At 46.6% G+C, this 21789-nt stretch overlaps 1 protein-coding gene across 6 annotated transcripts in view; it reads left to right on the forward strand.

Annotated features, from left to right (window-relative positions):
- The first annotated feature begins 5004 nt into the window (after window positions 1–5004).
- The window catches only part of CELF6 (CUGBP Elav-like family member 6), a 29937-nt gene continuing 13152 nt past the window's right edge, over window positions 5005–21789 (forward strand). For all 6 annotated transcript variants that reach the window (XM_047738818.1, XM_047738819.1, XM_047738821.1 and 3 more), the window contains exons 1-3: window positions 5005–5374; window positions 9116–9198; window positions 18014–18062. In XM_047738818.1, the coding sequence (XP_047594774.1) occupies window positions 5113–5374; window positions 9116–9198; window positions 18014–18062 (394 nt within the window). In that variant the 5' untranslated portion in view covers window positions 5005–5112. The remainder of the gene's footprint in view (window positions 5375–9115; window positions 9199–18013; window positions 18063–21789) is intronic.

Below are 21789 nucleotides of genomic sequence, written 5' to 3' on the forward strand. Positions count from 1 at the left end.
GTCATGATCTCAGGGTCCTGGGATGGAGCCCCATATTGGGCTCCCTGCTCAGCAGGAAGCCTGCTTCTCCCTCTCTCACTCCCCCTGCTTGTGTTCCTTCTCTTGCTATGTTTCACTTTGTCAAATAAATAAATAAAATCTATTAGAAAAATACTTGGGGCGCCTGGGTGGCTTAGTGGGTTAAGCCTCTGCCTTCGGCTCAGGTCATGATCCCAGGGTCCTGGGATTGAGCCTGCATTGGGCTCTCTGCTCGGTGGGGAGTCTGCTTCCCTCTCTCTCTGCCTGCCTCTCTGCCTACTTGTGATCTCTGTCTGTCAAATAAGTAAATAAACTCTTTTAAAAAATACTTAAAGAAATAATGGCTAATAATGATAAAAATTTAGCAAAAGACAAAAAATCTATAGACTAAAGAAGCAGAGCAGGAACACCTGGGTGGCTCAGTTGGTTAAGCCCTGCCTTCTACTGGGGTTGTGATCCCAGGGTCCTGGGACTGAGTCTCGCATTGGGCTCTTTCTCAGTGGGGAGCCTGCTTTTCTCTCTGCCTCTGCCTGCTTGTGCTCTCTCTCTCTCTGACAAATAAAATCTTTAAAAAAATAAATAAATAAAATAAAGAAGCAGAGCAAAGCCCAAACAGAATAAAGCCAAATAAATTCACATTACGATAGGGGTGCCTGGTTGGCTCAGTCAGTTAGGTGTCCCACTCTTGGTTTCAGTTCAGGTCATGATCCCAGGATTGTGAGATCAAGCCCTGTATTGGGTTCAGCACTTGACATGAAGCCTGCTTGAGATTCTCTTTCTCTCTCTGCTCCTATCTTCTCTCTCTCTTAAAAAAAAAAAAGAGGGGTGCCTGGGTGGCTCAGCCATTAAGCATCTGCCTTTGGTTCAGGTCATGATCCCAGAGTCCCGGGATCAAGCCCCATATTGGGCTCCCTGCTTTGCAGGACTCCTACTTCTCCATCTCCCACTCCCCCTGCTTGTCTTCCCTCTCTTGCTGTCTCTCTCTCTGTGTCAAATAACTAAGTAAAATACTTTAAAAAAAGACACATCAGTCAAACTTCTGATAACTAAAGACAAAGATAACAATTGTCAAAGCAAGAAAAAAATGACACCTTACCAATGGTGGTGGTGGTGGTAAACAATTCGAATGATAAAAGATTTCTTATCAGAAACTATGGATGTCACTTTTTAAAAGTGGCACAACATTTTTAAGTGCTGAAAGAAAAGAACTGTCAAACTAGAACTTTATATCTGCAAAAATTTCCTTCAGGAAAGAAGAAATCAAAACCTTTTCAAACATAGGAAAACATAGAGAATTTGTCAGCAGTACAACTATCTTAAAAGAATGGCTAAAGAAAAATTTTAATATGTAAATGAAATGAAGAAAGAAGGAATCTTGGAGGGGCACCTGGGTGGTTCAGATGTTAAGCATCTGCCTTTGGCTCAGGTCATGATCCCAGGGTCCTGGGATTGAGCTCCTCATTGGGCTCCTTGCTCAGCGGGAAGCCTGCTTCTCCCTTTCCTACTCCCCCTGCTTGTATTCCCTCTCTGTCTCTCTCTTTCTCTGTCACATAAATAAATAAAATCTTAAAAAAAAAGAAGAAGGAGGAGGAATCTTGGCTTATCTGGAAGGAGGAAAGAACAATGGAAAGAACAGAAGTATCAGTGTATACAAGAAGCTTTACTGCTCCTTTCTGGACTTCCAAATGGTTCTTGAATAACATTGTCTTATGTAGTTCTCAGAATATGGAGAGAACAGGGGCGCCTGAGTGGCTCAGTCATTAACTGCCTGCCTTTGGCTCAGGTCATGATCCCAGGGTTCTGGGATCAAGCCCCAAATTGGGCTCCCTCCTGGGGAGGGGGAGCCTGGTTCTCCTTCTCACACTCCCCTTGCTTGTGTTCCCTCTCTTGCTGTGTCTTTCTCTGTCAAATAAATAAATGAAATCTTTTAAAAAATGGAGAGAACATATTTAAGACACTTATAAATGAGGGAATATAAAAGGAGCTAAAGTAGTAAGTTTTCTGTACTTCACTCAAACTCATAAAATTTTAACACCAGTAAACTGTGATATTTATGTATGATATACCTAGAATAAGGAACAAGTAACCCTTAGGAAGGCAAAAGACAAAAAAAGGGGGGAAAAAAACAACTTAGGGTCCCTGGGTGGCTCAGTTGGTTTAAGTGTCTGCTTTTGGCTCAGGTCATGATCCCAGGGTCCTGGGATTGAGTCTCATGTCAGGCTTTCTGTTCAGTGGAGATCCTGCTTTTTACTCTTCCTCTGCCCTGCCCCACCCCAATTTGTGCTCGCGCACTTTCTCTCTCTCCCCCTCTCACTATCTCAAATAAGATTTAAAAAAAAGAAGAAGAAAACAAACAAACAAAAAACTAAGTGGCAGATTTAAGCCCTAACATATGGATAATTACATTAAATGTAAATGGTCTAAATACAGCAATTAAAAGATGAAGATCAGCAGCTTGGATTTCTAAAATGACCCAATTATATGCTGTCTACAGGAAATTCTCTTCAAATATAATAATATAGGTAGATTGAAAATAAAAGTATGGAAAAAGATATGCAAACATTAACCAGAATAAATCAGGAGTGGTTATACTAATATCAGATAAAGTAGATCTCAGAGCAAGAAATAAAGTAGATCTCAGAGCAAGATCTAGAAGAGAGAATGACATTACATAATGATCGAAGGGCCAATTCACCAAGAAGACATAGAAATTCGAAATTTCTTTGAACCAATCAACAGAACTACAAAATATGTGAGGAAAAAACTAATAGAACTGAAAGGAGAAATAGTTAAATTCACAAGTAATAGTTGATAAAACAACTGCCCATAAAGTCAGCAAGGATATAGAAGAACTCAGCATCATAAAGGAACAGGTTCTAATGGTCATTTATAGAACACTCCACCCACCTACAGAATATACATCCTTTTCTTTTTTTTTTAAAGATTATTTATTTATTTATTTGACAGAGAGAGATCATAAGTAGGCAGAGAGAGAGGGAGGGAAGCAGGCTCCCCGCCGAGCAGAGAGCCCGATATACATCCTTTTCAAGCACCAACAAATCATTTACTGAGTTTGATCAAGTTCTGAGGGTCACAAAACCTCAACAAATGTAAAAGAATTGAAATCATAGATTATTTCTGACCAAAATGAACTCAAACTAGAAATCATTTACAGAAAGATAACGGGAAAGTCTCCAAACACTTGGAAACTAAACAATACAATTATAAATAATCCATGGGTCAAAGAGCAAGTTGCAAGGAAGTTAAAAAATACATCAAACTGAATAAAAGTGAAATGTTTTGGCAACACACTTCATAATTAGGTAATTAAAAGGGTAGCTTTTATTAAAAGTTAAAAAAATTAAAAATCACTATTTCTGAAACTGAATGTTTCTCTAAGAATATTTTGTTAATTCCGATTGCTACTGCTGCTCTTTAACAGTTTCTTGGAGTGGTCAATCAGCAGAGGTTAGCAATTTTATTGAAAGAAAGCAAGAAAAAAGTTTTATGAAATAATTATAGAATTTATAAATTATTTATCCCTATTGGATTCTTCTGTTCAAACATCATTAGCCTATCAGAACATTCAGACATAAACAAGAGTAATAGGATTCCCAGTTTTGATATTTTGCTAACTTTCGGCCATATAAAAAACAGCTCTACACATAATTTTTAAAAACAGACGTGTTTTTGTGAAAATAAAAGGCAAATATATTCAACAAATTGTAACTTGATTTGTGTCTTTTAAATATTTAGATACACTGTATGTGTATTTCCCTTTCTTTTTTTTTTTTTTAAAGATTTCATTTATTTATTTGACAGACAGATCACAAGTAGGCAGAGAGGCAGACAGAGAGAGAGAGGAGGAAGCAGGCTCCCCGCTGAGCAGAGAGCCCGACGCGGGGTTCAACCCCAGGCCGCGGGGTTCAACCCCAGGCCCCTGGGATCATGACCCAAGCCAAAGGCAGAGGCTTTAACCCACTGAGCCACCCAGGCGCCCCTGTGTATTTCCCTTTCTTCTCTTACCCTGTGCTCAGCGGTTGTTAGAGGCGGTCCTGTCCTCCTTAACTCTCAGAGCCACAGCTCCCTTCTCCAGAAAAGGAGGATAACATTTCTGAGCTTACGGAATTGGAATGAACGAGGCTACTGAGCAAATATGGCTAATATGGCTAATATAAGTTCCCTCACTCTCCTGAGAGGAATCCGTGTCCAAGGAATGTTTTGGAGTTTTGTTTTGTTTTATTCTTTTTTTCTCTCATTAAGAATTTGTTTTAACTTTTATTTTGGGGGATGCAGGGGAGACGAACGTGCTTGAGGCGCGTGGCTAAGGAAGTGAAGGCACCGAAGAGAGATGTGTGATGGGGCGGGGTGGGATCGGCTCCGAGGAACTGGCTTTGGTAGTGGGAATGAAAAAGAGGAATCCCCATCCACCCCCGCAGGAAACGCTCCAGTGATTGGAAGTGTGTGCGGCTACGTGTGTGCCTCTGTGTGAGGAGGGGGCTAACTCCAACTCCCGCAGACATCACCACGCATGACGAAGCTACTTCCCCTCACGCGGTCCAAGGCGCACACGCGCGATCCACAGCCACGCCCGCACACTCTCGACACACACAGGGCGTCCAAGGGTCCAGTTGCCATGGCGAACAGGAGCGCGTGAGCCCAGCCGCCCCTCCCGCCCCCAGCCGAGCCTGGTCAACTCCAGCTCTGATTGGTCGCTGCTTCCTCATTATGCAAATCATTTGCGTAGACTCGGCAGCCGGCTGCCTGACGTCACCAAGCACGGGGGCTGGGGCTCGGGGCTCGGCTCCGGGAGAGCTCGGGCGGGAGCCCGGATAGCGCCGCGCGGGGACCTCAACCCAGACCCCAGCGTCCCGCCGCCTCTGCCCCGTCCTGCCCCGCCCCCTGCCCCGCCCCTTTCCAGCCCGCCCCACCCCCTCTACGCCCCTCCCCCCGGACCCCGCCCCCTGTGCAGCCCCCCGCCCCCGCCGCCCGGACCCCGCCCCCTCCCCCCGGGCCCTCATCACCGGTCCAGGGAGGGGACGGCGGGACAGGCGGGACTAGTGGGACCGGCGGGAGGGCGGACCGGGCGGGGATATGGCCGCGGCGCCTGGAGGGTCTGCGCCGCCCGCCGGCCCCGGCCCGCGCCTAGGTTTCAGCACCGCGGACAGCGGCGTCGGCATGAGCGGGCTAAACCCCGGTCCTGCCGTGCCCATGAAGGACCACGACGCCATCAAGCTCTTCGTGGGGCAGATCCCGCGGGGCTTGGACGAGCAGGACCTCAAGCCGCTGTTCGAGGAATTCGGCCGCATCTACGAGCTGACGGTGCTGAAGGACCGGCTCACCGGCCTCCACAAAGGTGCGCGGGGTCAGCCCAGCCCAGCCCAGCCCAGCCCTGCCCCAATCCGATTAGAGTGGGCCCGACCCAAACCCCAGCCTCAACCGCAGCCCTAACCTTAGATCTACCTAGAGTCAGTCCAACACCAATCCAATACCAGTCCCACTTCAGCCCAGTCTCCTCTCCAGATCACAGAACCCCCAACCTGGAATTTTCTTTCTGATATCCTCCCACTGATCATCATTCTGATCCCCTGACATGTTCTCCACTCTAACCTCTAACTCCCTACCTTTCACCTCTCACATCCCAACAGTCCCGACCTTTCAGTTGGACCTTTCTCCACCCCTCTCATCAGACATTCCAAATCCTGGAATTCGGAAAGTTATTTGACCTTTGATATCCTCAATCTCCCAAACCCTGGACCCAATCATTTCTGGCCTCCTCCCCCAATCTGGTACCACCCCACTCAGGCCTAACCGCCTGCACATATATCTTGGAGTTGTACCCCTCATTCTGGCCTCTAAGCTCAGCCAACCCCCACAGAGCCTTCCTTTGAGGCAGATTGCTCCCCCCCCCTCCCCAAACCCAAGGTCCTTCCTTCTTCAGAATCCAGGCCTGGTTAACTCACAAAATCCAATTCCCCTCAAGGAGGCTCTCAGCTCCAAATTCCACCCTTATGTTGGACAATAACCCAATCTCTCCACCCCCCTGCCAGAATGCCAATACTCTGCCTCTTCCTACTTGATTCCAGAACCCTGACCTCAGCTGGGAAAATCTACCACCTTGTGCCCCCTTGTCTCATGTTTCCTGTCAGCTGAACCCACCCTTCTTTTATCCTCTAATCTCCCCACTAGGTGCCTCATCTTTACCCCTCCCCAATCCTCTTTATAGCCTCCTGCTCTCCCTCTTTCACAGGCTGGTCCTGGAGCAAAGCCTGTGGACCAGAGCTTCAGGGTGGGTCAGGTTGAAGAGGCAGAAGGGATTTTTTTCCCCCCTGCCCTTGCTAGAGAGACAGGCACCAGAGTCCTGTCCAGCCACACCCCTTTCTTCCTGTAGAGAGAGGGAGGAGGCTTGTTTACATGCAGAAAAGTCTGTCCAGGCTGGGCTGGAGTAAAAGAGCTGGAGTCACATGTCATACAGGGGTAGGGGAAGGAAATTATTTGAGGAGAAACACTTCTACCTCTCTCCACGTTCACCACACTTCAGTTTCAGGATTTGAGGGGGAAGGGTCACCAACTATCCTCCATGATTTTCCTAGGAGAAAAGTGGTGGGCCCTGGATACCAGCTAAAGATACTTTCCTAAGGGCTGAGAGCTGGAATGAGGCTGCCACCTCTTTTCAGCTGGGAGGTTTTGGAACGTCCCTAGGCACACTTACACAGGGGCTTCACAAAAATGCCCGCAGAAGATCTGGGACCAGCGAGGTAACAATGTGTCTTTGACACTTTGGGGTGGGGTTACATTAAAAGGGGCATGAAAGAATAAGACTATGCCACCCAGATTCCTTCTAATGCTGTCAACTGCCTGGCTGTCCATCCATCCATAGCAATTCATCTTCTTATTTTCTAGACATTTATTTCAGTATGTAAGCACAAGCTAATCTTTCTGGGCCATCTGTACAATAAGGGAAGTGTATAAGATACCTTTAATTATCACTCTTCTCATTCAAATACCATCAGAGTCTCTGAATTGTTCCCTCATCCTTTTTCTCCCTCTCCATTTAGCTCTAATTCTTCCTGTTTCTTATTTTCGTGTGTCTCTCCCTCAAGTCATGCTTCTCTGTCTTTTCATCCCTCTTTTTTCCACCCCCTATCCCAGGTAGTCCACATGGGGCTCCTTTGGGCAGCAGTTGGGCCCCTGAGCCTTTCAGACAGGCCCCGGCCCTGCCCAGTTCTGACGTCAGCTGATATGGCTGAGTGGCAGAAGATGGAGCAGAGATGTAAGCAAATCAGGTGTTTAGTGATATATCCCCAAACCAACCTGAAGTTCTCCAAGGCAGGGTTGCCTTGCAGGATGATTAGGGAGGGTCTCCAAGTCAACATCTTCCCTTCTTTCTCCCCAGCAACAGCGACATCCAAAAGCCAGAGTGACTCATTTTCCTTCTGATGACTGGGTACTGAGGGAGGCAACCACGGTGCTTTGAAAACAACGTCAGCCTAAGAGTTAGGAGATTCGAAACCCTATTCTGCCACTGACACACTCTCTGGGTTCAGTTTCCCTATCGATACAGTAAGAGTTTGTCTCAGGTGTTCTCTAAGGTCTCTTTAATTAAATGAATAGCAGATAGTCACCCACCTTAAGGGCGCAGCCATATAGAAGACAACAGAGAAAATGTTCCCATTTGCCTTCCTAGTCTGCTGAGGTCTAAGTGGAAAACTTCATGAAGCTCCTAATGGCTTCTCACATCCACCTTCTCTTCCTTCAGTCTTTCTCCTTCCCACACTCAGAAGGCTCTTTTTGAAAACATAGATCTTATCATGTCAGATCCCCACTTCAAATCCTTCAGTGGCTCTTCATTGCTCTTAGAGAAAAGTTCAAAATCCAGACTGAGGCCTACAAGGTTATAGATGACCTGATCCCTACACACCTCACCATCCACTCTGCCTCCTTTCACCAATCTCCAACCATACTAGTCTTCCATCCATTTCCCCAAGACACCAGATTCTTGCCTCAGTCTTCATACGTGCTGTTTCCTCAGCCTGAAATAATCACCACCCTTCTTGTCACCTTGCTAAGCCCTGTTTGTTATTGAGGATTCAGTGTGTTCTTTGAAGCATTCCTCAACCATTTGGACTCAAATTACATTCCTCTCATGATTCTTTACATGATCCCCATGAGAATAGGGAATGTGTCTGCCTCGTTACCACTTCATCCCCAAGCCTGTTATAATGCCCCACCATAACAAGTCGTACTCAACAAATATTTTTTGAATGCGTGAATGCTCAGTGACTACTGGAAAGGAAAAGATCCCTGCCTCAGTGCTTCCTAGCAGGCTACAGTTTCTGAGGCTGAACCTAAAGGGGAGTAGGACTGATCCTTAGACTCAACCCAGTCTCTGTCCCATAACTACTGGTTCTTTCAGAGAAGTAAGATTTGGGGCACAATAACCCTTTAACAGGCCCTATCTTGAAGTACTGGGAGAGCTGACAGATCAAGGTTCTTCGATAGGATTGGAGGTCCCTGAAAGCTCCTCTCTGCAGAAAGTCCTTAAATCAGCCCCATCTTGCAAGGCTCAAATTAACCCATTCCTCAGCTTCAAACTTGGAGGAGGGAGGCATTAAGAAGAAGTTGGGACATCTTGGGTTTGACTCCCAACCCTCCTCCACCTTTTTGCCTCCTCCCATCTGAAACTTAGTTGGGAAGGAATTGAGGCTGATTCTGGGAGACTCTGTGAGTATAAATACGAAAAGGAAGGGAGAGGCTGGGGTTAAAGCTGAAGGAAAAGCCGCTTAGGGAGGTTTAACCCCAACCGGAGTTATGGCTGGAGTGGGGAGGGGAGATGTGGGATTGTATGAGCATGTGGCTGGATATGGGTACACATGTTCCCTAGGCAAGAAGCCAGGAGCAAATGAGAGGGAGCCAGAGTCTGGGACTCAGATACATGAAGGCCCTCCATTCAGAGAAGGCGGGAGGCAGAGAAGGCTTCTCAGAGCAGTGCCTTGTGAAAGGAGAGTGGCCTTAAGTTTGTCACTTAATGGGATCTTTCCACAAAGAGTATTTGGGGGTTTCAGGAAACCCCCTGAGCCAGCCTCTTCCTCTCCAGGCTGTGCCTTCCTCACCTACTGCGCCCGGGACTCTGCTCTCAAGGCCCAGAGTGCACTGCACGAGCAGAAGACCCTGCCAGGGGTAAGTCCACCAGGGTTGGGGGGTGGGGATCACCTCAGGCTGGGGACATGCCCTATGTGCATGCCAAAGTAGCATGTAGGGGCTGGGCTGGGACCAGGAACTAGAAGCAGAGTCACCTTTCTAGACGTTAGCTTACCCATGCCCCAAACAGCTATAGGTTCTTTGGTATATTTAGTCTTCTGGCTCAAAGAAATGAGCTTAACACTTGGGCCAAATATTCCACCTTACCTTTTCAGAGAGGCACAAGTGTTGTGCGCTATGCTAGAATTTGCCAGTCTTGGCTAAAGTCATGGCTTAATGTTTCCTTTGTCCCTGGTGTGAGAACATATGCAGATACATGGGGTAGAGACTCTGCTGGGCTGGTATCCTACTTTTTCCCAGTTCTAGGGAAGTCCTCTTCCTGTAATGTTTTTTTGAGTGCCTTGTCTCACCAAGATTGCTTTCCTTCTTTTCCCCCAAACACTTGGTTAAAGCTAAGAGGACCCGATTATATGTGCACAGTTAAGCCATTATATATCAATGGCACCTCATATGGCATTAGCTAATGGCTAATCACTGGACAAAAAGCAAAGTGGGACCTACAGACCATGTGGCAGGAAGAGAATGGTGATTGTTAAGAACTAGTGTGGGTTCACCAAAAACAAATCATACAACAGAACCTCATTTTCTCTTGTCAAAGGAGTGATGGATCTACAACAAAAACACCATTCCAATGCCCTGGGCAGGCCAAGGCTGGGACTATTTCCAGTTCTAAGCTTCAGACTTAAGAGGACCATTAGCCTATCAGAAAGAGACCAGGATGGGATGGGGACACAAACTATGTCATGAATGATGATTTGAAGAAATTGGAGATATTTAGCTGGAGAAGATAGGCTTTAATGGGGGCTTTAACAGGGAGGCATCACAACATAATGATTAAGAATACTACTTTTTGAGTCTCGCAGACCTAGATTTGAATCCCAGATTTGTCATTTAAGTTCTGTGTCTCCAGATACATTATTTAGACTCATGAGCTTCGATTTCTGCATCTGTAAGGACTGGGTTATACTAACACTTAACTCACTGGGCTATCATGAGGGTTAACTGAGGCTTAGCAAGTACCTGGCACAGAGTAAGATCTCAATAAATATTACTGTTGAGGTGGGGGCAACCACCTTCAGATTATTAAGAGGATTTGGTTTGCTGTGGGTGGTTCTAAAGGGCAGGATCAGGATCAGGATCAGTGGGTATAAAGAACAGACACTAATTTCAGCTCAGTATAAAGAAATCACTTTTCTGAATCAGAGCTGTCTAGCAATGGTACAAGGTTTGCCTAGAGCTGATCAAGCTGTTAGTGGACCGTCAGTTCATAAGACTAATCCCAGTAACTGAAGCAACGTGAGCCTCACTCTTTTTTTTTTTTTAAGATTTTATTTATTTATTTGACAGAGAGAGAGATCACAAGTAGGCAGAGAGGCAGGCAGAGAGAGGAGGAAGCAGTCTCCTTGCTGAGCAGAGAGCCCAATGTGGAGCTCGATCCCAGGACCCTGAGATCATGACCTGAGCCGAAGGCAGCAGCTTAATCCACTGAGCCACCCAGGCACCCTGAGCCTCACTCTTGAAGACTCAGCATTAAGTAACACCAACGTATTATCCTCACCAAGTCTGTGTGTGTAGGCTCTGGAGTCAGACAGACCTGGGTATGGATCCAGGCCCTACCACTCACTAACTCGGTGTATGACCTTGGGCACGTTTATGTCTTTACTTCGAAGCCTAAGCATCCTCATATGTAAAAACAAATTCATAGAATAGTCATAATAATTAAGTGAACTAACTCACATAAAGTACTTAGCATAGTTCTTTGTAGACAACAAGCACTCAATATGGGTTAGGTGGTGTTGATGGTAGTAGTAATAGTAACAGCAGTGTTTGTAGGGGTAGTAGTAGAAGTTATTACTCATCCAGCCATGGGAGCAAATGACTTCCGCTGCTAAAATTGAAAGTCACTGAGACAAACTGTAACATTCCATGTGGGAAACAGCATAGTAAAGGTGCAGAGACAGAAGGAACAAGATGGGTGTGAAATGGGGTTGGGAGTGTGGAGGAGGGCCTGTGTGAGCATGGGCCAGGCCAGAGAGAAGATCCACCAGAGGGCAGTGGTGGAAGAGGAAACTTTGGATGCCAGGAAGAGGGACTTTATCTCGAAAGCAAATGGGAGCACTGAAAAAATTAAGATGAACTTTGGAATTGAAAAACAAAAGCAAAAACAAAAAACCCTCTTCAACCAGCCACACGGCTCCACAAAGGGAGGACTGAATGAGGCTGAGGGCACCTGAGATAAGAGCTGTGAGGCTCTGGACTAACAGAATAATTTCTGAAGGAGAAAAGGGAAAAAATAATAACTAGCATTTGTTGATTCCAGACAGTCTTCCTAGCATTTTGCACGTTCAAAGTCATTTAATCCTCTAACAAGAAGGTATTATTGGCCTTCCCATTTTACAGATGAGGAAACTCAGTTAAAGGAAACAAGTGACTTACCCAAGGTTATGAAGCTACTAGTAGGAAGACCTGGGAAGATGCAGGTAGTCTGGCTCCAGAACTCATTCACTTAACTACTACACTATTACCTGGGCCAAGCTGGTGGCGGACAGGTCTAAGGTTCTGAAGGGGATGATGACTGGGTTCATCTGCCCTCTCCCACCATTTCATCCACAGGCTTCCAACATGGCCTGCCTTTGCACTGCCAGGATTGGCTTTATTCATCCTCTCCAGCTTAACAAAGTGAAAATTAATATTTAATTATTCTCCTAAATGAAAATCGATGGCTCTGTTGGCCAGCCCAAGCAATGTCCGTGCCATCAATCTTTCTTCTGGGCCTGCCAGGGGCAGCAGCAGCTTTAGTCACCTGGCCTCAGGCCCACCAGCATGAAGGGAGGAGGGTGTCCAGCTCTCTGTAGGCACTGGGTCCTGGGCACAGCTGCCATCTGCTGGAGAAGCAGGGGAAGACTTTAATCTGGGCTCCTACTAGAGACAGGCAGGACTGTCACCCTGGGAGCCGTAAAGGTTGGGGCTCCCCAAAGAGAAAGCCTGAACCTCTGGGGAAATTTTCACAGTATCTACTGGACTGGGATCTCCCTTTTGCTCCCCTTCGCATGCCCCTGCTAATTTCTGTTACCTATCAAAACTTGACTCCCCACTCAGGACTTCCTTTAAACCTCAGTGCTCTGTCCCATCTTCTGTAGCTTCTTCTTCATAAAGCTGAAGCTATGTTTTGCAGCCTCATTTTAGGCTGCAGAATCCACCTAAAGAAGGTGGGCCCAACCCTAGCCTAGAAGGTGCCCCCGGCCCTTGTCTCTCTCCCTGCTCATGACTTCCTTTCCGTTGGGTATTCATCCCTTCGAACGCTGTGAAGGAGACAGACAACTGAGTGCATTTGCTTTTGCAGGTTGTGCCCTGCACAAAACAGCTTGTGCGGAAAGGGCAAGTGGGGGCTAAAATTCATCCATGCTCTCCTGACCAAGCCATGCACATTATCACAGGGCTGTGTCAGCCCAAAGGAAGAGGCACATTTTTTTTCAAATTCATCCACAGAGTTGGGGGAGTGCCTTTTTGTAACTCACACAAGGCACTGTATGTGCTAGCAGCTGCCTAGTGAGCAAATCGGAACTTTGCCCTCAAGAAGCTTTTTCCAGCCCAGAAATAACTCACTGCATCTCAGGGCAGTTTATACTTGGGCACATAAAAGAAGCATCAGGAGTGGAGAAAGAGGAGATGCTTCACAGAGGGAATGCTACCTGATCCCAAATATGATCATATTTCATCACATCTGAGGGTCTAGAAAGCTGAAAGATAAGACGACTTTGGGAATTCTGGATACAGTGTGAGGACTGGCAGGGAAGGTATCCAGTGAAGACAGCCAAGGTTCTATGTGAATGAAGAGTATTGTGTCTCTGGGGCAGCAAGGGAGGCAAAACTCACAAGTTTGGACTGCCAGTCTTAGGATCTTGGGCTTTATCGGGAGGTTTGCAATAGGGAACCATAGGTGGATTTTACTTTATTTTTTTTTTAAGATTTTATTTGTCTATTTGACAGACAGAGATCTCAAGTTGAGGGAGAAGCAGGCAGAGAGAGAGAGAGGAGGAAGCAGGCTCCCCGCCGAGCAGAGGGCCCGACGTGGGGCTTGATCCCAGGACCCTGGGATCATGACCTGAGCTGAAGGCAGAGGCTTTAACCCACTGAACCACCCAGGCACCCCCATAGGTGGATTTTAATCAAGGAAGAGTGAGGGACTGGTTTTAAAAGCTCACTTCAGCTATAGTATGATGGTTGGGTTAGAGAGGAAAGAACACTGGAAGCAGATGATCCATTAGGACACTGTTGCTTGAATACAGCTGAATGAGTATGCTGGCCTAGCGCTGGGGATAGGGCAGGAATGGGGAAGAGAGGATAGCCTTGAGAGCTATTTAGGATATCCATATAGATTCTAGAACTAGTGGGACTTGGCAGTGGATTGGATTAGAGGAGGGGGTAGGTAGAACAAAGAGCTGAAAATGGTGAAGTTTGTTTTTTCTCTGCCTCTCTCTTCCCTGCATCCATGACACCTCTCTTGCACACACCAGTAATTCTGATAAATATTCTTCCCATGTGGTGGTTAAGAAGTTGAGGGCACAGGTGCTCAGTGTAAGACACAGAAGTGTCTTGATGGACTCAAGTCTGACCCCAAAGCAGGAATTTTAGGCAAATCAAACAGGAAAAAGGGGTAGGGCCTTGCCTTCCCTTCTACTCATGGGGGCCAAAGTACCAGGGTCTCATGTATGACTGCACTGCCTCCAAACTTTCCCACTCCACTGCCTGGAATAGGTTCTTCTCTCTGCTTTCTGACATTCTCTCCCTTGATTTCCCCACCAGGTCTGGGCCCTGAAGCAGACGTGGGCCTGGACTCTATCTGGGAAACTTTCAAGTGAATAGGTACTCAGCCAAGGGCAGGAGCTCACCTGAGGTCCCAGGACAAATTCTTGGCCTAGGATGCAATTCCCCTTATTCAAATGGGAACTGGGATTGCCTCACCCTACTTCCACATCCCTCTGCTGCCTGTGGCAAGAACGAGGCAGGGTAGGGTTGCTTAGGCAGTTCATGCAGACAGCTCTTTTTTTTCTCCAGTCATACAGAGTGTACCTAAATCCCAGATGTCCTCTCTAACCACTTCCCAGTGGGGACCAAAGAAGAACCACTCTCCCCAACTCTGTCCTCATCCTCTTGGGCTCCTCCTCTGGGACTTCCCCTGCATCTCCAAACTCCCAAACTGCCAAATTCCTCAACACCTAAGCCACAAACCTAAAGGTCAGCCAATACTCCCTTCTCTCCCTCAGTTCCAGTAGAACTTTAGTCCAGTTAATTCATTCTAAACATCTCTTGAATCTGTCCATTTCCTTCTGCCCCAGTCCAGGTCACCCTCACCCCTTTCCTGTATCATTGATCTTCCCACCTCTAATTTTTCCCTTTCCGATCTTTTTTTCTGCACAGTGACAGCTGATGGGATCTTTCCCCATTTAATATCCTTCCCTGGATCCCTACTGCCTTGGAAATACAACAAAGCCAAAATTCCTTGTTGTGGTTTTCACAATCCCTCCCACCGTGGTCACTGGCTACCTTTTAGTTTCATACCCTTCCATTAAAAACAAACAAGCAAACACAACACTGCACGGTAGGATCATAATTCTCCCTTTTACTAATGTGCATACTGAGGCTCAGAGACCTTAGAGAAGTTGCCACTGATGGAGCCACAATTTAAATCCACATCCATATGACTCAGAAGCAATTTGCTCTACCCTGGCTACCTGAATCCTTGCTCCTTCAGACTTGCAGCTTCCTTTCTATCCCCCAGCCATCTGGAGTGCTAAGCCTCCAGCTTTATCTCTCCCATTATCTCCATATGGCTCATTGACCCCAGTTTGCAAAGTCCAGGTCAAACTTTGCCTCCCCTGTGAAGTTTTCCCTGTATCGACCTCTCCAGTTGGAGTCAGCCTCTCCTACAGCATTATAACTTGCACTGCTCCTAAGGCCCTGGTCACTCTATGCCTCATTCCTTGTGTTCATGTCTTAAGAATGGAGTTGAGCAGCACAATGCAAAAACATGGACTTCAGCATCAGACAGATTTAGAGACAAATCCCAGCTCAACCACTTACCCATCCTGTGACTTGCTGTCAAGTGATTTATCCTCCCTCAGCCTCAGACTTCCCATCTATACTATGGGGACAATGGTATTACCTTGCAGAGCAGTTGGAAAGAATTTAGAGACAATGTATTATGGTGTCCCAGAAAGGGCCTGGTACATAGTGGGCTCTTATGAAATGATGGCATTATCTTCCCCTCCATAAGTCATCGAGGACAGGGTCTCAAGGGTCATCGTTGTCTTCCATGAAGGGCCCAGGCGGGGCTCTTCACAGAGTTCAGGAAATGCTGGCAGCATGCCCAAACGGTGATAAGCTTAGGTGCCAGACTCTGAGGCTTGGACTCTGCCAGGTCTATGAACATGTATTATATCACCTAATGCCCACTGTCCATTCAAGAGCTGGGGAGGGTGGAGGGGGAACGGGGTGTCCCCCAGAGCACTGATGAGATCCATCTCTCCAGAAACCCAGCCAGGGAGGCAGCTGCCATGGAAACCACTGCTGTCACATGTGCTTGTCACTCTAGGTTCCAGAGAGAAATTCTCAGGATCTATTTAAGAACTAATAAAATAATGATGGTCTTGCTCACCCTCACTGCGCCCCACCCCAGGCTTCTAGCCCTTTTTCCTTCTTCCCTGCCATACTCCTCCCTGCCTTTCCTGTGTTCCTTCCTGACCCCTTATCCCTTCGTTTCCTTCCCATATCCACCAGTATTTCTCTCTTTCCTTGCCCCTTTCTGGGTGTGTCTCTTTCTCTCATAATTTCTGTCTTCTTATGTCTCTTCATCTCTCCTTGTTTCTCTGCTCTCCATGGCTCTGTCTCTTGGTCTCTCCTCCACAATCACAGGTGGCCATGCCCAGGGACGGTTCCCGTTCCTCCTGGTCCCTGGTCCCAGCCAATCCAGACCTGTCCAGCTCGCCCTGATCTGCTTGGATTGATCTGTCATCCCCTCTAGACTGCAGCCTGAGTCCTGTCGGTGTCTCGGCCCCCACCCACAACCTGGTACACTGCAGGGGCTCCACTGCCAGCGGGTGGGTGTGTCAGAGCGTATAAGAACCTGAGCCCTGGGTGGGAGGGGGATTGCACTGGTTTAGGCCTGGCCTGTTTTCCTTTCCTTTCCTTTTTTTTTTTTTTTTTTTTTAAATAAGCCCTCCCCAGTCCCCCACCCCCAGATTTGATGCAAAGGAAATTGCTCAACTGTGACTGCCAGGGCGTTACCATGGTTACTGGGTAGCACTTGTGGCTATGGTAACAGGAAGCTGCCTGTTGTCTCGGCAACGAGCACATTGGTAGAGGATGGAATGGCCCTGATTGGTGCAGAAACAGTGCATTTCCTGAAAGGGAGGGGGTCAGATCATCACCTTCTCAGGCCAGATGGGCATCAGTACCCCTTCCTCCATGAGCAGGAAGGCCGCTGTTCTTTCCTCCCGGCACTCAGCTGTCTGCCCCCAACAATAATTCCTCACTTCCTACGCTCCCAGCTTTTGGCAGTTTACAAAGACCTTTTGCGTCCCCATTATCTCATGTGATCCCCACAACACCCATGAGAGGAAGGTGAGATGGGGATTCAATCATGAATTCTCTCAGGGTGGTTGGGGGATGGGAATGTGTGGGAGTGTATGTTGAAATCACCTAGGAGCTTTTGAAAATTGTACAATCCCCCAACTTGAGAGTCTTGTATGGTTCCCAGGTGATTCTTATCCACCCTTATCAGGGAACCCCTGAATTAGAAGGTGAATCTGGTTGGTGGGGGAGGGGATAAAGGGAAGAGTCAAGTCGCTTCCCAGGTTTCTAGCTTGGATGACTGGAAGGATCAGGTCGGGGCAAAACGATAAGCTCTGGTGTGGGTGTGTTGAGTGGAAGATGCCAGCGGGACTGTCCAGCAAGTAGCTGGGTACATGGGTCTGAAGCTCAGGAGGGAGGTGTGGGCTGGGGATGCAGAGCTCTGAGTCAGCCCTGCGGGGATGGTAGCTGAAGCTGCGGGTGTGGGCGAGACTATCCAGGAAGAATGGGAACAACGGGATGAACAGGGCCAAGGATGGTACGCTGGAGAATGCCAGCATCCTCAAGGGAAGGGGGGCCCAGGGACGGAACTGAGGGGGTGAGTGTAGAAACTGTGGCGACACAGAAGCTGGGGAAGGTTTTCCCCCATTTAACACGCTGACTCTGAGAGAGGGTGGCTTACTTGAAGTCATACAACCATGAAAAGGCAGAGTTGGGGAAAGCAGCACTAAGTCTGATTCCCAGATTGTTTAATCTAAATGACATATAGAATTATATTCTATTTTAGTACAAAACACAAATCTTCAGTAGCAATTCCACCCTCCCACCCAACTCCTCACCCAAAGCCTGTAAGGAGGTCTAGGAGTCAGAGGGACAGGCCTCGCGTAGTCGTCCCAGCCCAGAGCCGAATCTCTTTAGCCGCCACGGTTCATCCTGGCTTGCCACCAAGCTTCCTATCACCCCACCATCCAGGTTTCCTACCTTCTGAATTTCCCAGTTTAAGGAAGACTCTTGGAGAAAATCTATAGACCACCATGAGAGTGGTGGAGTACAGAGTTCAAAGGGGCCAGGGCTTGGATCCTGAGGCATCGAGGGGAGGAGAAGCCCGGTGCCAGGACCAGGCAGTCATGCTGACTGGGTGTGTTGGTCCAATGTCTTTCAGATGAATCGTCCGATCCAAGTGAAGCCGGCTGCCAGTGAGGGCCGAGGAGGTAACTTCCCTACGTGACAAACCTCAGGGTATCACCTATGTAGGGGACGGTGGGCCTATTCCTCGAGTCAGTCCTACCCATGGTTTATTACTAGAGCTCCCTTGGGTCGGTCGAAGGGAAAGTGGGTCTCAGAATTGCTCAGCACCAGAAACAGCTTAGTCTTCCCAGCTCAGTCTGAGGAGAGATGGGGTCCCAGGGCTCCTAGACTCCAAAGAAGCAGGAAGAGACTGAGAAGATGCTGGAGATAAAGGAAGGGGGGCTCTTGTCACCTTGCCCTGGAGAGATTTCATTCCTGTTTTTTCAGATGTAACTTCCAGATTTGTTTGAAAAACCAGGCTGGAATTTTTTTTTTTCATGTTCTTCTGATCAGAGAGGACCCAGTCCACTCTGGATTGGGACCACTCATTTCCTCACTGCAATTGCCTGGTTACTTTTGGTAAAAGATGGGTCTGGTAAGACAGACTTTATAGGTCATATGAAGGAATTTGACTCTGTAATGAGGACCATGGCAAGTCTTTGAAGGTTTTTTGTTTGTTTGTTTGTTTTTAGTAGTGCTGTTTCCTGGAACCAGTGCTCCTTAAGAACAGGAGGGGCAGAAAGCCTGTGCTTTTTGACAACCGGCTACATTCTAGCCAGTTTCCACACTGGAAAAGTGATGCTAGCTTTTGGTGTCAGTTCTGTGGTGTCTTTCCCACCCTTGGGTCTTATATCATTCCAGGATATCTGCCTATAGCCCTGATGTCTGCTGACTCTCTCCCTTGGATAAGACTCTCTCCCTGCCTTACCCAAAATCAGTCATGGCACTGTTGGGTGGAACGAGCTGCCCACACACTCAGGGAGAGATCGGAACCCAACTGACAGGCCTTTATTAACGCCTACTAACTGTGCACATCCTCTCAGACTTCATGCTTACTGTCTGCACTTACAAGGGGCTCTGGTAGCTTCATGGGTCCATTGTGGAGTTAAATCCTCTATGAAATCCTCCTTTATCCTTTTAGATTATCTGACCTCTGGTCTCTGATTCTCAATTTGAGGCCAAGGTGTTACCACTTCTACTTTGCCTTGAAGAGATATTGCCAAGTTTCCTCCTCCCCTTCACACATTCATTTCCCACTTCATTCTTTCCAGAAAGGATTTTGAAAAGTTCCAGCTTCCCTACGGAACCTCTGGTTCACTTGTCCCGAGAATTTCTGCCTTTTGGGAAGCTCTGTTAGGCATCGAGGCCACTGTTGGCCATTGTTGGACCTCTTCTAAGCCTTGTCCACAAACATTAACTACTCCATAGCTCAGAGGCTAGCTTAGAGCACCCGAGTGAGCTAAGAAGCAGGCAAGTTGAGCCTGTAGTTTATTCAACCATCCAACCAACATCTTCTAACTTACTCCACATTAGGAATAGAGATGTGAGCATCTCTCTGTGAGCATCTGTGACCTGGCATCTGGTCTCATTGAGCTCTGGAGCTATGAGGGGATAGTAAATAAGAGGTTACTATTCAGTGTGATCAGTGCTTTTCAAGTCCTGGAGGGGCTGTGGGCACAATAACAAGGGGCATCTATCTTAGTCTGGAAGGTCAAGGTGGACTTCCTGAGGTAGTAATATTCAAGCTGAGATCTCAAGGATGAAAAAGTAGTAGTCAAATAGAGAAAGGAGGGGAGAGGGAGCAAGTGCTTAGGCAAAGGGAATAGCATGCACAGAGTTCAGAACATGATGCAACCTGGCTCTGGTTCACGGACTAAGTTCCCAGTGCTGGGGGCACTCTTGCTGTCTGGAGTCCAAAACATCTTGTTGGGGAGAGGGCAGCTCTACAAAGCATGCTTCCGATGAGGCTTCTGCTTGGCCTGGTCCATATGTCCTTATCATCTGGACCCCACGCAGTGGTATCAGCCGGAGTTTTATCATTATCCTCCCCTTTTTGCACAGAGTTTTCAGGTGTCATGTAATTGACAGATTCTGTACCCACCTATATACACCTGTTCAGATTCAGAGCAGCTCAAGAGAGCAGGAAAAGCAAATCTAGCTGAAAAGAGGACTGCCTGGTAGTACAAGTCATAATTTTAGTAGTTACGTTTTGTACAGGTATTTCTTGACAAGTGATGGCTCTTAATGAGTATATACTCCAAAGGCATCCATGAATAATCCTTCTTGCAGGTTTAGATGACCAGATCTCTCAATTCTTCCCTGCTCCCACTCAGAGCCACCAAATGTTCCCTGCTACATCTTCAGGAGAGAGGAGGCATATGTAATAAGCCTTGCAAAAACAGTTGGGCCTTTACAATTTACAAGTATTTAACTACCAACTGATCTGTGTTAGGTAATCTTGTTAGTAATCAAAATGTGTTCCTTTTCTTCAATGTTATATATTTCTTCTTAAGTGAATTCAGCTTCCTGCTGAATTTTAAAACAAACTAATGCTTTAGAAACTCAGCTTTTTAAAATGGTACTGAATTTTGCTTTTGAAATGTAACATTTGACATCAGTGTGGGACAGCTTGCCCTATTCAAGTCTTATCTCTGTGATCCCATTCAATAAGCCTTCAGAGTTATGGTCACACCTGTCCTAATATATTTATCCCTATGAGCTTGCATTGTTTTTTTAATTCCTGAAATTAAATCCCTTAGTTTACAATTGAATAACAATGATTTCTATATCTTTTAAGAATACTGGTATCTACATTATATGTTTATAAAAAAATTAAAAAATTTAAAAAAAAAAAGAATACTGGTATCAATGCAGATGTAATCTAAAGGGTATCAAGGCAAACAGTATAATCTTCCAAGATTCCACCATTTCCTTCCGGAAGGGATTATTAGATTTCCATCCCCCTCCCTCAATAAAACAGGGATTTCCAACTCAAATGCTACAGGAGCCAGGTAGATAACTTTAAATAGATGAGACTGTCTTGATTTAATTACAATTTACATTTTAATTATATTAAATGTTGGCAAATGATTCCACTTTTAAAAGTTGACCAGCACTGCCAGAACTTAACCAAACTTACCAGTTTTGCTTCTTTGGCCCAGAGACTTCCATTCTTCCCATCTGCATATAGGAGGAATCTATTGTGCACAGATGAGCTTTTAATGAAAACAACTACTTTACATTATCTTTCTTGAATTTTGATGCCAATGCAGCAGAGTAGTATTCCTCTTATTTTAAATCAATAGACATGAAGTTTGTGGTTGAAATAACCTATGTTTTAAACACACTGTATGTGTATCACTTTTAGAAGTTACTGGTAACACCTGTACATTCGATACTTACAATGCAGTAATAGTAGCAACACAACAGAATCTGCCTGATAGAAGGTGCTGGGGTCCTCTTCTTCCATGGCCATCCTCTGCAGCCCTAATGATACTCTGAGTGTTAGATGTCCATCCAGGTCTTCATGAACTATGTTATAGCAGGCTTTTTTTTTTTAAAAAGATCTTATTTATTTGACAGAGAAGGAGACAGCAAGAGCAGGAACACAAGCAGGAGGAGTGGGAGAGAGAAAGCAGGCTTCCCACAGGGCGGGGAGCCTAATGTGGGGCTCCATGCGGGGCTCTATCCCAGAACCCTGGGATCATGACCTGAGCCAAAGGCAGACGCTTAACTATCTGAGCCACCCAGGCACCCTATAGCAGCCTTTTCGTGATCTCAGCTTGTTCCCATAATTTCTGCAGCTAAGTTCCATGCTGTTTATGTACTTCATACTCCATGCCTATATTTTACATCCTGTGGCATTGAGCG

The sequence above is a fragment of the Lutra lutra genome, chromosome 7 (assembly GCF_902655055.1).
Source record: "Lutra lutra chromosome 7, mLutLut1.2, whole genome shotgun sequence".
Classification (NCBI taxonomy): domain Eukaryota; kingdom Metazoa; phylum Chordata; class Mammalia; order Carnivora; family Mustelidae; genus Lutra; species Lutra lutra.